The sequence below is a fragment of the Rana temporaria genome, chromosome 7 (assembly GCF_905171775.1).
Source record: "Rana temporaria chromosome 7, aRanTem1.1, whole genome shotgun sequence".
Lineage (NCBI taxonomy): Eukaryota > Metazoa > Chordata > Amphibia > Anura > Ranidae > Rana > Rana temporaria.
Window position 1 is genome coordinate 7,890,569 of NC_053495.1, and position 15,608 is coordinate 7,906,176.

At 48.0% G+C, this 15,608-nt stretch overlaps 1 protein-coding gene across 2 annotated transcripts in view; it reads right to left on the reverse strand.

Moving 5' to 3' along the window:
• FANCD2 (FA complementation group D2) overlaps window positions 1-15,608 on the reverse strand; it is a 65,412-nt gene that overhangs the window by 11,064 nt on the left and 38,740 nt on the right. For both annotated transcript variants that reach the window (XM_040358819.1, XM_040358821.1), the window contains exons 25-33: window positions 15,231-15,346; window positions 13,625-13,733; window positions 12,877-12,978; window positions 11,370-11,470; window positions 7,518-7,658; window positions 4,745-4,858; window positions 2,717-2,845; window positions 971-1,089; window positions 728-844 (exon numbers count right to left, since the gene is read on the reverse strand). In XM_040358819.1, coding sequence (XP_040214753.1) covers window positions 728-844; window positions 971-1,089; window positions 2,717-2,845; window positions 4,745-4,858; window positions 7,518-7,658; window positions 11,370-11,470; window positions 12,877-12,978; window positions 13,625-13,733; window positions 15,231-15,346 — 1,048 coding nt within the window. The remainder of the gene's footprint in view (window positions 1-727; window positions 845-970; window positions 1,090-2,716; window positions 2,846-4,744; window positions 4,859-7,517; window positions 7,659-11,369; window positions 11,471-12,876; window positions 12,979-13,624; window positions 13,734-15,230; window positions 15,347-15,608) is intronic.

Below are 15,608 nucleotides of genomic sequence, written 5' to 3' on the forward strand. Positions count from 1 at the left end.
GTCACAGAGAGTGCGGCGGGCACGGTCACAGAGAGCGCGGCGGGCACGGTCACAGAGAGCGCGGCGGGCACGGTCACAGAGAGCGCGGCGGGCACGGTCACAGAGAGCGCGGCGGGCACGGTCACAGAGAGCGCGGCGGGCACGGTCACAGAGAGCGCGGCGGGCACGGTCACAGAGAGCGCGGCGGGCACGGTCACAGAGAGCGCGGCGGGCACGGTCACAGAGAGCGCGGCGGGCACAGAGAGCGCGGCGGGCACGGTCACAGAGAGCGCGGCGGGCACGGTCACAGAGAGCACGGTCACAAAGTGTGCGGCGGGCACGGAGAGAGCGGCGGTCACGGAGAGCGCGGCTGGCACGGTCACGGACAGCGCGGCGGGCATGGTCACGGAGAGCGCGGCAGGCACGGTCACGGAGAGCGCGGCGGGCACGGTCACGGAGAGCGCGGCGGGCACGGTCACGGAGAGCGCGGCGGGCATGGTCACGGAGAGCGCGGCGGGCATGGTCACGGAGAGCGCAGCGGGCGCACAGCTTCCTAAAGGGGATGTACAGGTACGTCCATTTGCTCACCGCTGCAATTGTGCCGACGTATATCGGCGTGCAGCGGTCGGCAAGGGGTTAAGCTTTGACAATAAATCCCGGAAGCTGATCGGTTTCTATGCAGAGCTGCACCAGATTTTTCACTCTCCAGTTTTAGTAAATCTCCCGCAGTGTGTTAGGATCTTCTTACCTGACCAGCTCTTCTATCGTCAGATCTGCGTCCGCGTCCGTCTCCTTCAGCCTTCCCACCAGGATACCCAGCGCTGTCTTCAGCAAAGGGCGGTTCTCAAGCTGAGAGAATCCAGACCTGAATAAAACAAAGTCACTGCATTACCTGGCCACATGTGCAGCCTTAGATACACACAGGCCCCCGGCTCAGTGACCAATGTGATATATATATATATGTGATATGTATAGTGGAGAGATGACAAACCAGGAAAATAGGGTGTGGAACACCTGAAGCAGCAGCTGGTAGCAGGAGGACATGTAGGTATGTTCTTTAAGGTCTATCCCCAGGGCATCCACTACGCCATTCTTCTCTGTCAGCAGAGTCTGAGTTTGAAAAGAAGGAAGACACTGAGCTCAGCACACAATATACCCAACACTGGCAACAGTCCAATCAGATCAATACAGAGTAATCAGGGCGCTCAGGACCAGCATGCTGCTCCCATTGTATAGTAATCAGGTCACTATTTAGTACACTGGGCACTGAGTGTATTGAGGTGAATGAGAGAAATCCTGAAGAGAAATTAACACATCTGCGAATCAGCTGCGTGCCCATAGAAGATAATGGGCCTGAATTCGCACCTGAGCCGCACCGCAATGCCTAGAAAAGGCACACGTTTTTTCGGCAATGCGCAGTGCGAATGCATCGCACATGTATGAACCAACCTCATTGAAATCAATGTATTTTATGTTATGCGAATTGGATGCGTTTTAAGCCGCAACCAATTCGCACAGGTGTGAACCCGGCCTTAAGCTGCTTAACCATTGCTGACCCTGTATGACCCTGAATATTTTTCTGCCTGCAAAGACCTCTGCCTGGACCTGACTACTCTTCTGCTGCCTGCCAAGACCTCTGCCTGGACCTGACTTCTCTTCTGCTGCCTGCCAAGACCTCTGCCTGGACCTGACTACTCTTCTGCCTGCCAAGACCTCTGCCTGGACCTGACTACTCTTCTGCCTGCCAAGACCTCTGCCTGGACCCGACTACTCTTTTGTCTGACAAGAACCCTGCCTGGACCCGACTACTCTTCTGCATGCTAAGACCTCTGTCTGGACCTGACTACTCTTCTGCCTGCCAAGACCTCTGCCTGGACCCGACTACTCTTTTGTCTGACAAGAACCCTGCCTGGACCCGACTACTCTTCTGCATGCTAAGACCTCTGTCTGGACCTGACTACTCTTCTGCCTGCCAAGACCTCTACCAGGACCTGCCAAGACTTCTGCATGGACCTGACTACTCTTCTGCCTGCCAAGACTTCTGCATGGACCTGACTACTCTTCGGCCTGCCAAGACTTCTGCATGGACCTGACTACTCTTCTGCCTGCCAAGACTTCTGCATGGACCTGACTACTCTTCGGCCTGCCAAGACTTCTGCATGGACCTGACTACTCTTCGGCCTGCCAAGACTTCTGCATGGACCTGACTACTCTTCTGCCTGCCAAGACTTCTGCATGGACCTGACTACTCTTCTGCCTGCCAAGACCTCTGCCTGGACCCGACTACTCTTCTGTCTGACAAGAACCCTGCCTGGACCTGACTACTCTTCTGCATGCTAAGACCTCTGTCTGGACCTGACTACTCTTCTGCATGCTAAGACCTCTGTCTGGACCTGACTACTCTTCAGCCCGATAAGACCTCTGCCCGGATCTGAATACTCTTCTCTGACATTTGCAGCAAAGCAAACCAGGACTACTTGGGTCTCTGGCCCATCTCCAACTTCAGGAGCTCTGAGGAAGACCAGATATCACCCTGTGCCTTGGATTAGCCTGTGTCATCTGCCTTGGGAGCACCAAAACAGTACTGACATGCTTCTCCCATTGTATGCTAATCAGATCTGAGTTGCTGCTCCTGGCATCCTGTTCCTATTGTGTACTAAACAGAACAATACAGGGTACTATGGGTACTCAGTACCAGCACGTGTCACATATTAGGTAATGAGCTGCGTCTGCTTACCTGGAAATAGTTGTGGGTGTTCTCCATGTGGTTGCACAGAGGGTTCAGCAGCTGCACCACAAATTTTACCACTTCCTGTGGTGTCTTCTGCTTCAGATGGGAAAACTCTGAGTTCTTGGATCCCTTCACCTGGGCAGACAAGAGACTTGAAAGAAGAACTCTGCTCAGTGTCACCTACATTCATACTGGCCAATTAACATAAATCCTAAAGTAATGTCAGTTAACCACTTGCCACCCAGGCCAATTCTGCTAGAAAATTACATAGAACCCCCAAACATTATATATGTTTTTTTAGCAAAGACCCTGGAAAATACAATGGCGGTTGTTGCAATTTTTTTTTATCTCGCATGGTATCTGCAGCAATTTTTCAAACGCTTTTTGTGTTTTTTTAATATAGTGAAAGATGAAGTTACGCCGAGTAAATAGATACCCAACATGTCACGCTTCAAAACTGCACATGCTCGTGGAATGGCGCCAAACTTCGGAACTTAAAAATCCCCATAGGCGACATTTTAATTTTTTTTACTGTTTTGAGTTACATAGGAGGTCTAGGGCTAGAATTATTGCTCTCGCTCTTACGTTCGCAGCGACACCACACATGTGTGGCTTGAACATCGTTTTCATAAGTGGGCGGGACCTACATATGCCTTCGCTTCTGAGTGCGAGCACACGGGGACAGGGGGCGGCGGATCCGTTCTCTGACTCACCGATCGCAGCGGTGAGTCGGTAGAAGCAGCGGGAGGAGGACGTCCATTCTCGCCTCCCGTTAGAACAATCAAGTTCAACCGCCGCTATGATCATTCTTATGGTGTAGGGAATCGCCGGCTGAAAAAGAATGATATCTGAATGATGCCTGTAGCTGCACCCATCATTCAGATATCCCCGCTCGAAGTCAATGACGTCATAGGACGGCAGCGGGTGGGAAGTGGTTAAACAACCCTTTTTAGTAAAACATATAGGCCCAGATTTACAAAGCACTTACGCCAACGTATAACACGTTATGCCGTTTGTAAAGGCAAATGTGCGCCGGCGTATGTATGCGCCAGACCTACAAACCAATATGCGCCTAAAAACAGGCTACACCCCGCCGACGTAGCTTGCACACGCCGGCGTAGGGTGGGCGCACATTTAGGCTGGGCGCATGGTGCTGCTCCCATTGATTAGCCATTCAAACATGCAAATGAGGGAAATACCGCGATTCACGAACGTGCGTGTGCCCGGCGCATGCTATGCGAGATGCGCGTAAGTTGTACGTCCGGCGTAAAGTTATTCCCCATAAATGAGGTGCAATCCGGCAACAGACATGCACAGGTCTGCACCAGGGAACACAAGCCGGCGTATCGTGCATTGGACGTGTGTCTGGCTGGGCGTACGTTATGTTCACGGCGTACGCAGTGATCCGGCGTAGCTTAGGCAGTTGTGCCGTCGTGGTTGTGAGCAGGCGCATGGGGGTGCGTCCACGTCACGGCGCATGCGCAGTTCGTGATACGTACCTGTCTGGCGCTCGGCCCATCATTTGCATGGGGTCACGCCCACTTCAACCTACGCCGTCGTGCGCCTTCGAAACCCACGCCACGCTGACACAGCGGTGGGAGCACTGGCTTGCTGAATGCAATGCTTGCCTCTCTGCGCTGCGTTGGCGTAGCGTACAGTGTTTGCTCTACGACGGCGTAATGTGCGCCTTGCTCTCTGTGAATCTGGGCCATAATTGGTGGCTTTAAAAATTTCCTTTTTCTGGAACTCTTCGGGCACATCTGTTACATGTACAATGTACACTGCCATCTGTTGGGCGGAGCAACCATTCCTCATGATGAAACCCATGAATTCAAGAACCAAACAGTGTCACGGGTTGCTTGTGATAAAGATAAAGATCTGCTGGTTGTTCAGGAACATGGTGAGGGCACACAAGACCCTGGAGAGCCCTCTAAACACAATGCAACTATTGCTTTCCATTAAGCAAATCTACTGTGTATGGTTTACACACCTCCCCATCCTGTGGACGAATGTTTTATTATTTAGGCTCCATACCTTCATCATCAGGAATGATCTCTTTGCAGCCATGAGGACATGTTCCATTTTGCGGGAAAGGTCCTCCAGAAGGAATACTAGCTCGGCTGGTCCCAGCTGCACCACCTCGGTCGCCTGTCAGTAAACATTTCATAGTGATGAACATGAACCACCCACACAATGCACCACATCACTCATACCGACCCTTACAGATCCACCAGTGAAAGTTTCCTCTGTGTTTATGGGTAAACGTTAAGGGACACACAGACATCAGTATTTAAGAAGCAAAATGTGTGCCATGTCCATACAATGACAGACCTCAGGAACTATTCAGGCACAGAAGAATGCGCCAAAGTGCCAACGTTTCCCCCCCATCTAGAAACAGGAAGTAAATTTTTAAGTATCAAACACAACAGAAATGTAAGAAATGAAAGTGTGTTTGTAGTAAAGTTGCCCTTCTTATTAGGTCCTTGTCCTACCACCCTCACCCTTTTACTGAGCCCTGGTCCCTCCATCCTCACCTTCCTAATGAGCCCTGATGCTTAAACTGTCACCTTCGTACTGAGCCTACCACCCTCACCTTTGTACCAAGCCCTGATCCTACCACCCCCACCTTCGTACTGACCCTACGACCCTCACCTTTGTACCAAGCCCTGATCCTACCACCCCCACCTTCGTACTGAGCCTACCACCCTCACCTTTGTACCAAGATCTGATCCTACCACCCCCACCTTCATACTGAGCCTACCATCCTCACCTTTGTACCAAGCCCTGATCCTACCACCACCACCTCCGTACTGAGCCTACCACCCTCACCTTTGTACCAAGCCCTGATCCTACCACCACCACCTCCGTACTGAGCCTACCACCCTCACCTTCGTACCAAGCCCTGATCCTACCACCACCACCTTCGTACTGAGCCTACCACCCTCACCTTTGTACCAAGCCCTGATCCTACCACCACCACCTCCGTACTGAGCCTACCACCCTCACCTTCGTACCAAGCCCTGATCCTACCACCACCACCTTCGTACTGAGCCTACCACCCTCACCTTTGTACCAAGCCCTGATCCTACCACCCCCACCTTCGTACTATGGTTGTACTGATACTATAATATCGGTGCCAATACCAAGCAGTACCGATACCAGAGTATCTGTACTCGTGCAAATGCTCCGATACTTGTTGCATCCTATGCAGTAAGGTGAAAAAACACCTTGCAGTGTCTGGCCCTCCAGCCCCCCGTTTTACTTACCTGTGGGCACGTCCTTCTCTCCATGGAGTCCCGGCTTTGATTGGATAGATTGATAGCAGCGCAACCATTGGCGTCTATGGACTCAGGAGCGCCCCCCCCCCAAGGTAACCCCCTTGGGAGAGAGCTTCCCAGAGGGGGTTATCTAATGTGGGGAGAAGCCACAAAAGCCGTCGTGGGACTCCAGAACAGGAGGATCGGGGCCACTCTGTGCAAAACGAACTGCACAGTGGAGGTAAGTATGACATGTTTGTTAATTAAAAAAAAAAAAAAAAAAACGAGAAACCTTTAGGATAACATTAAGTCAGGGGTCTCAAACTCAAATTACCTGAGGGCCACAAGACAAGTTTTCATATGCCATGAGGGGCCGCATGCAAACTTTCAAACTTCAAAAACAACAGTACTGGTGTCAGCGAACACATTATTAACCCCCAGCACTGGTGTCAGCGAGCGCATTATTACCACCAGCACTGGTGTCAGCGAGCGCATTATTACCACCAGCACTGGTGTCAGCGAGCGCATTATTACCACCAGCACTGGTGTCAGCGAGCGCATTATTACCACCAGCACTGGTGTCAGCGAGCGCATTATTAACCCCCAGCACTGGTGTCAGCGAGCGCATTATTACCACCAGCACTGGTGTAAGTCAGGGTTTGACAAATTTGCTTGGAATCTCAGAGCCAGCTAAAAAAGTTAGGAGCCAGGAAACGCACCCCGTCCCGACGAGCTTGCGCGCAGAAGCGAACACATACGTGAGCAGCGCCCGCATATGTAAACGGTGTTCAAACCACACATGTGAGGTATCGCCGCGATTGGTAGAGTGAGAGCAATAATTCTAGCTCCTCTGTAACTTAAAACATGCAACCTGTAGATTTTTTTAAACGTCGCCTATGAAGATTTTAAAGGGTAAAAAAAGTTTGTCGGCATTCCACAAGCGGACACAATTTTGAAGCGTGACATGTTGGGTATGAATTTACTCGGCGTAACATTATCTTTCATAATATTAAAAAAAATGGGGATAACTTTACTGTTGTCTTATTTTTTAATTAAAAAAAGTGTAATTTTTTCCCAAAAAAGTGCGCTTGTAAGACCGCTGCGCAAATACGGCGAAACAGAAAGTATTGCAACGATCGCTATTTTATTCTCTAGGGTGTTAGGATAAAAAATATATATAATGTTTGGGGGTTCTAATTAGAGGGAAGAAGATGGCAGTGAAAATAGTGTAAAATGACATTAGAATTGCTGTTTAACTTGTAATGCTTAACTTGTAATACCAACGGCCACCACCAGATGGCGCCAGCTCACATCTGGTGGTAATAACTTTTAATACCAACGACTCACCACCAGGTGGGGCCAGCTCAAAAAAAAAAAAATAAAAAAAAAAAATTTTTTTTTTTTTTGCTCCCCTCACTTCCACCCTGCCTGGGGGCCATTTATAACTGGTCCGCGGGCCGCAAATGGCCCGCGGGCCGGTACTTTGAGACCACTGCATTAAGTGAACCTGTAATTTTATCCTATATCGCTCAGCAGCGTTGTCTCGTTACCTTTGTGCACATTTCGGAGTCTAGGAGAGATCGGGTGAGCAAGCCGCTATGGAGAACCGTGAAGACCTCAAGATCCAGCTCCCGGAAGAACGGACGGAAGCTGCTCAGGTTGACGGAAGATTTACCAATCTCTTCAGGCTCCTGGTAGAAAACACACATTTATTATCAGCCGTCGCTGATTAATGCCTCATTAACATACATTTTCGGCAGAATTACACAGAGTCAGGACATACACAAGTATATACAAATAAAGCTACAACATACAAATATATGGGACAGTCAACACTCACATTACGGTCTGAGTTTAACATTTCCAAACTCGAGCGGAATGGAAAGAGCTTCAACAAAGCTTACTGAAAGTTCTGCAAATACTTTGTAAAAGCTCATTGTACAAACTGATCTTCTGCAAGGTGAAACCCGTGTGAATAAGGCCTTACAGGTCTTGTCTCTCCCTCTGAATGTGAGTGGACAGTGAAAAGAGAAGCATCAGATTGGTGAGCGTGTGGGGTAGGTGCAGCGTGGTGTGGCGGCAGAAAACACTCAGACTCTGGGTCAGGGCCGTCTTTAATATGGTTTGGGCCCTGGGCAAACATTTTTTTGGGCCCCCCTCCAGCTTTTTTTGGGCCTGGCTGGTTCACATGTATGTTTTGGCGGTCCTCATTTGTGCAGGTACAGCAGCCCATTGATTTGAATGGGCTGCCATGCCTTTATTTCCTGCAGAAAAAAGGTGCATTCAGCATTTTAAAAATACAGTTGCCTTGAAATCCATTCTGCTTTTGCACCATGCTACTTACCTGCAGTTCTTGCACACACAAACGCACTGTGTTTTTAAAAGCGTGACCTAAACGTCTAAAAATGCAGCAAGTTTGACAGTGCGGGAACTGCAGATAAGTCACAGCAGACAGCAGAATGGACAGACAGTGCTGTATTTCAGTGCTTGATGGGCATAGGCGTGCCGTGTGCGCAGCCTATTACATGAGGCATGCGCTTTTCTTTGCAGGAAACACAGGCATGGCGGCAAATTCAAATGAATGGGCTGCTGTGCCTGCGCAAATGTGGGCCGCCAAAACACATACATGTGAACCAGCCAGGCCCAAAATAAGCCCATCAAGCAGTTAAATACAGACAGTAATGCCATGTGCTCTGAGGCTTTACTCAGCCTGGACTGCAGGTCTGGTCTGTGATTTAAAGAGTTCCTCTATTTTGCACATGGCATGGGGTCCCATGGTGCTAAAGCAGAATGGACAGACGGTGCTGTGACCCCATGCCATGCCATGTGTAAAATAGAGGAACTTTTTAAAACACTGACCAGACCTGCAGTGAATCATCAAATATTATAAAGACTTTGGGCACACTCTACAGAAAACTTCTATTTACAATACAGATTAGCAAACAGTGACATACCTTGAGGAGCAGGACATGAAGAAGTCAGCCTCGGGAAGAGCAAACTGGGGATGTTATAAAATCACATTCTAATTCACTTTTATATACAAGCAGCACCCAGTGGCAGGAATGGAGAAGTGCACGTCTAAAGGGAAGCCAGGGGTGCTGTACATTTTAAAACACTGGGAAGGGAAGCAGTACTGTCACTGGCTGCGTGCCGCTGATGATTTTCAGCCTGATTTGTGGGCAGCACAGGGGCTAAGGCTAGGTTCACATCACGATTTTTACATCCGATAATCGGACCGTTAAATCGAATGGAATCGTATATGACAAAATCGTATGTAATCGTATGTCAAAATGTATTTTTTAAATCGGATTCATAAATCGCACAGCTAAATTTTCCATCCGATTTTCACTAAAAAATCGGATCCTGATTTTAAATAATGTCTGGCAATGGCCATAAAGTATTATGTAGAGAAGTGCTTTCTGGGAAAAAGAAGATTCTTGAAGTTTCTAGCTCGTTCCAGTGTCTAGTGCGCATGCGTAATAAAAAATCGGGTACGATTTATCGGATAAAAACGCACAGTCATCCGATTTATTACGATTTAGATTGACCACAATATAAAACAAATCAGACACGATTTTAATACGATTTTAAATCGTATCAAATCTGATGCGGATCAAATCGGATTCACTTGGGGACCTACATTAATGAATGGAAGTGAATGGATACGTTTTGCCATACAGATTTGTACGATTTCAAACCTAAGAATCGTGAGAACAAGTAGGATGATAAAATCGTGGTGTGAATGCACCCTTAACGGGCGGCAGGGCCGCCATCAGGAATTATAGGGCCACTTACACAGCTTCAGGCATGGGCCCCCTGGAGCAGAGAACCGGGATGGGGGGTGCTGCCACTTGAAATTGAGAAGCAGGGGGGGGCTGCCGCGAATTTAGAAGCGGGGGCCCTTTATAAAAAAAGAAATAAAGAAAGAAATAAAGAAAAATATATATAAAAAAAGGGGTGTAGCCATCTGGGGCCCTGGGCCCTTTAATAAAAATAAAAAAAAGAAATAAAAAATATATATAAAAAATATATTTTAAAAAGGGGGTTGCCATCCGGGACCTCTGGGCCCTTTAATAAAAAATAAATATATAAAAAAAGAAACATTTATAAAAAAAAAAAAAAGGGGGGGGGTTGCCATCCAGGGCCCTGGGGACCTCTGGGTCCTTTAATAATAATAATAATAATAACATTTATATTATATTATATTATATATATATATTATATATATATATATATATATATATATATATATATATATATAAAAGAAATATATAAAAAAATATTTTTTATAAACAAAAGGGGGGTTGTCATCCGGGGCCCTGGGGAACTACGGGCCCCTGGGGACCCCCAAACCTCTAAAAAAAAAATTGGCCCTTTAATAAAAATATATTAAAAAAAAAAAAAAAAATTTATTTAAAAAAAAATAAAAAAAAAATATTTTTTTAAATTTAAAAATAAATAAAAAAAAGGGGGGTTGCCATCTGGGGCCCTAGGGGCCTCCGGACCCCTAAAAAAAAAAAAAAAAAAAAAAAAAAAAAAAATTTTTTTTTTTTCAAAGGGGTTTGCTTTGGGCCCCCAACAGTGACAGGGCCCCTGCCCCATTTGCCCTGCGGTAAAGACGGCCCTGCTCTGGGTCTCGGAAACAGAAGTGTATTGAAACTGAAGCTTGGCAATACACAACAAGCCTGGTGGGAAGGCAACCCAACCGGGAGCACTCACAGTATGTACCAGCGATGAGTAGTAGCAGAAGGTCTCAGGTGTGCCGACAGCGTCTGTCTCGAGGGGCGGAATGTGGCCTGGCTGGTCTGTACTCAAGTGGGGATGCTTCCAGGTAGGATGGAGTGTCCATGCACTTTCCCTACTCGTCTGGGTCCTCTCCCTGAGACTAAGCACTGTCCCTGACGGACGGGTGACCTGTCCACACTCTAGCCACACAAGAAATGCTAGCTAAAACCAGGGCTCCAGAGACTTAAATAGACTCTGCCTGAGCCAAGTTGGCCACCAAAGTCACATGGGGAGCCAGCATACAAACCCAGGAAACCATGGAGGAACTAGGTTCCGCTCGACCTCCTCTTCCACCTACATTGCCGCTGCGGATGAGCGCCACCTGCAGTGGAGAAATTAGACTGCACCTGCCTACAAGCTGATCTGACACTCTGCTCTCTAGCAGCATGTTCCTTGTTAGCACATGAGCTTCACAACTCACTGGTGCCTCTCTTCAATCGGAGTTCTTTCATGTCTGCTGGAGTTTGTTTTAAAGACCCGAGGTATGGTGAACCCCTGACAACAAGTGGGAAGGAGTTTGCATGAGAGAAGCCCTGAAGCTGTGACTGGAAAGTGGTAAACCTAAAAGGAAGAAGAAGAAGATGATGAAGATGATTGTGCGAAGTTTGGATTTCCACCTTGTCTAGCTGGGTCTTCTCCGTCTCTGTGTCCGGCTGTTCTTCTATCTGGGAACCTTCTTCAGAGGAGTTCTTTGTATCGGTCTTTTTGCGCTTTTTACCTATAGGATACAAAACAGAAGGGGAACGGTTCACTGAAGAAAAAAAACAAACCTTTAGGCCCCTTTCACACTGGGGCGTTTTTCGAGCGTTATTCAAGCGTTTTTCGAGCGTTATTACATCTTTATTCGAGCGAAGCCTCATCTTTAATCCCAATGTGCTGGTAAAGCACCGCTAAGACCCTAACGTTTTAGGGCATTTTTGCAGTGCCTCAGTGTGAAAGGGTAAGGCGTTTTTTTACAGCGCTTTCAATTAATTTCAATGGAGAGGGGCGTTTTTGGAGCGTTTTTTTCAGCGCCCAAAAGCTGCTCCAAAGATGCTGCTTGCAGGACTCCGTGTGAAAGGGTCCATTGAGATGCATGGAGAGCGTTTTAAGAGCGATGTTTTTAACGCTAAAACGCCGACATGTCCGCTGACATCCGACCCGATCTGATCCGCTAAAAACAGACGTATGGGGGCCATGTCCCCATCCGTCCATGCAGATCGGATCGGGTAAGCTGCCTAAGCTACGCCGGATCACTGCATACGCCGTGAACATAACGTACGCCCAGCCCACACGTCCAACGCACAATACGCCGGCTTGTGTTCCCTGTTGCAGACCTGAGCATGTCTGTTGCTGGGTTGCACCTCCTTTATGGGGGAATAACTTTACGCCGGACGTACAACTTACGCGCATCTCGCGTAACCCCACCATGTACATGACGGCACCTACCCCACCATGTACATGACAGCACCTACCCCACCATGTACAGTACATGACAGCACCTACCCCACCATGTACAGTACATGACAGCACCTACCCCACCATGTACAGTACATGACAGCACCTACCCCACCATGTACATGACAGCACCTACCCCACCATGTACATGACGGCACCTACCCCACCATGTACATGACGGCACTTACCCCACCATGTACATGACAGCACCTACCCCACCATGTACATGACAGCACCTACCCCACCATGTACATGACAGCACCTACCCCACCATGTACATGACGGCACCTACCCCACCATGTACATGACAGCACCTAACCCACCATGTACATGACAGCACCTACCCCACCATGTACAGTACATGACAGCACCTACCCCACCATGTACATGACAGCACCTACCCCACCATGTACATGACAGCACCTACCCCACCATGTACATGACAGCACCTACCCCACCATGTACATGACGGCACTTACCCCACCATGTACATGACGGCACTTACCCCACCATGTACATGACAGCACCTACCCCACCATGTACATGACAGCACCTACCCCACCATGTACATGACAGCACCTACCCCACCATGTACATGACGGCACCTACCCCACCATGTACATGACAGGGCCTAACCCACCATGTACATGACAGCACCTACCCCACCATATACACTGTAAGCAGTACCTTTCTTTGCCTTCTTTGGAGGGGCAGCTGCTACTGTGCTTGATGGGACTTCTTGTTGCTCACAGTCAAAGTTTGCAGGTGGGGGAATATATCCGGGAGATTCTGGAAGAATAATGTAAATTATTGCAAATTGTAGGACATTTATCTAGACAAAAACTGGACTTCCAGGAAAGAAAATCGCTCAATTTCTCCCCCATCAACACAGTCAGTGTTGATGGGAGAATCCCTCCCGTGAAGTTATTGTGTCCCCCCAGAATTATTCTGTTACATGCCTTGTAATTTTCTATCATTCTGTATCGCACCCTCTGCTTCTCACACAAACCCCAGCTTCGCCCCTTTCCAGCTGTAAGGCTCTGTTCACACCTAGGCGTATATACGTCTGTAGTGCGACGCCGCAGCCGCCCCTGAGACGCTGGAGGGATGATTTCACATTGCCCTCTATGGAGATGGTTCACATCTCCACGCCGAACGCCGTACGCCTGCCGCCTGAAAACAAGTCCCGGACCTTTTTTTCAGGCGGCTTTCGGCATAGGAGATGTGAACCATCTCCATAGAGGGGGTACAGCTGCATTCACAATCGCGGCGTTTTGTCGCCGCAAATCGCGGTACAAAACGCCGCAATTTGTCGCCGCAATTCGTGGGATAAAACGCCGCGATTTTGTACGCCATGGTGTGAATGCAGCCTTACAGTGTGTAGCCAATGTGTCCCCTATAGGTGACAAAATGATCAGGAAGAGACCGATGTTACCTGCGAGGCACTTCTCCAGCAAAGACTGCAGCCACGTGATGTTCTGTAGCCGTGTTAACACTTTCCCCTTCATATCAGCATTTGCTTGCATACAGAAAGCATTGATAACCTAAAAGGAGAACAGATCAGTGTCACACCTAGTACAGCAAGAAAAAAATATATCTACAGTGAAACCTCAGATTGCGAGTAACGCCGTTAACCACTTAAGACCCGGACCTTTAGGCAGCTAAAGGACCCGACCGTTTTTTGCGATTCGGCACTGCGTCGCTTTAACTGACAATTGCGCGGTCGTGCGACGTGGCTCCCAAACAAAATTGGAGTCCTTTTTTTCACACAAATAGAGATTTCTTTTGGTGGTATTTGATCACCTCTGCGGTTTTTGTTTTTTGCGCTATAAACATAAATAGAGCGACAATTTTGAAAATAATTCAATATTTTTTACTTTTTGCTATAATAAATATCCCCCAAAAATATATAAAAAAAAAATGTTTCCTCAGTTTAGGCCGATACGTATTCTTCTACCTATTTTTGGTAAAAAAAAATCGCAATAAGCGTTTATCGATTGGTTTGCACAAAATTGATAGCGTTTACAAAATAGGGGATAGTTTTATTGCATTTTTATAATTTTTTTTTTTTTTTTACTACTAATGGCGGCGATCAGCGATTTTTTTCGTGACTGTGACATTATGGCGGACACTTCTGACAATTTTTGGGACCATTGTCATTTTCACAGCAAAAAATCCATTTAAAATGCATTGTTTACTGTGAAAATGACAATGCAGTTTGGGAGTTAACCACAAGGGGGCGCTGATGGGGTTATGTATGACCTCATCTGTGTTTCTAACTGTAGGGGGGTGTGGCTGTAAGTGTGACGTCATCAATTGTGATTCCCTATATAAGGGAACACACGATCGATGACGGCGCCACAGTGAAGAACGTTGAAGGTGTGTTTACATACAGCTCTCCCCGTTCTTCAGCTCCGGGGACCGTTCGCGGGACTCCAGCGGCGATCCGGTCCGCGAGTCCCGCGGCCACGGAGCGGGTCGCGTGCACGCGCCGGCGACCCCACGGCTGGGCTTAAAGGGCAACGTACAGGTACGTTGATGTGCCCAGCCGTGCCACTCTGCCGACGTATATCGGCGTTAAGGGGTCCTTAAGAGGTTAACAAGCGTTTCGCAATACGAGTATTTTATTTTTTTAATCCTGACTCGGTTTGCGAGTGTTGTCTCGTGAAACGCATAGGATTCAAGCCACAGCGGTGTTCAGTACCGCATTTGGCCAGAGGGACGGGGGGCGCCGGAGCCATTTGGAAATACTTGGAAACACTCCCGAGCCTTTCCAAGTTCAGCCGAGCTGTCCCCAAGTATTTCCGAAGCTCTCCGGCGCCCCCCACCCACCTCTGGTTACATGCGGTATTGCATGTCATAGAAATCAATGCGGAACAAATTATTTTTGTTTTCATTGACTTCAATGGGGAAACTCGCTTTGATACGCGAGTGCTTTGGATTACGAGCGTTCTCCTGGAACGGATTATACTCGTAATCCGAGGATCCACTGTATATACATATTATGTGTTACAAGTATGAGAGATTTATCATATAATCACCTCTCTGAACCAATTAATGGTGAAGAAAAGCAGTGAGCACAGGAATTCTCGCTCTTGTCTGGACAGGGAATTCATCTTGTCTATGACATCAAGATCCGTGAGATACACGGGGCACCCTGGAAAGAGAAACAACCAGTTATTACACACCAGTGTACCGGATGGTATAAATGTGTGAGTAAAAAGTATAAAATATAAACAAGAGCAATACTTAGACCCCTTTCACACTGGGGCGTTTTTCATGCGCTTTAGCGTTAAAAAAAAAGCGCCCGAAAGAAGCTGCATCTGCAAGGCCAATGTGAAAACCCCAAATGCTTTCAAACTGAGGCGGGAGAAAAAAATAAATCTCCTGCAAGCAGCATTTGGTGAGAGGAGCGGTGA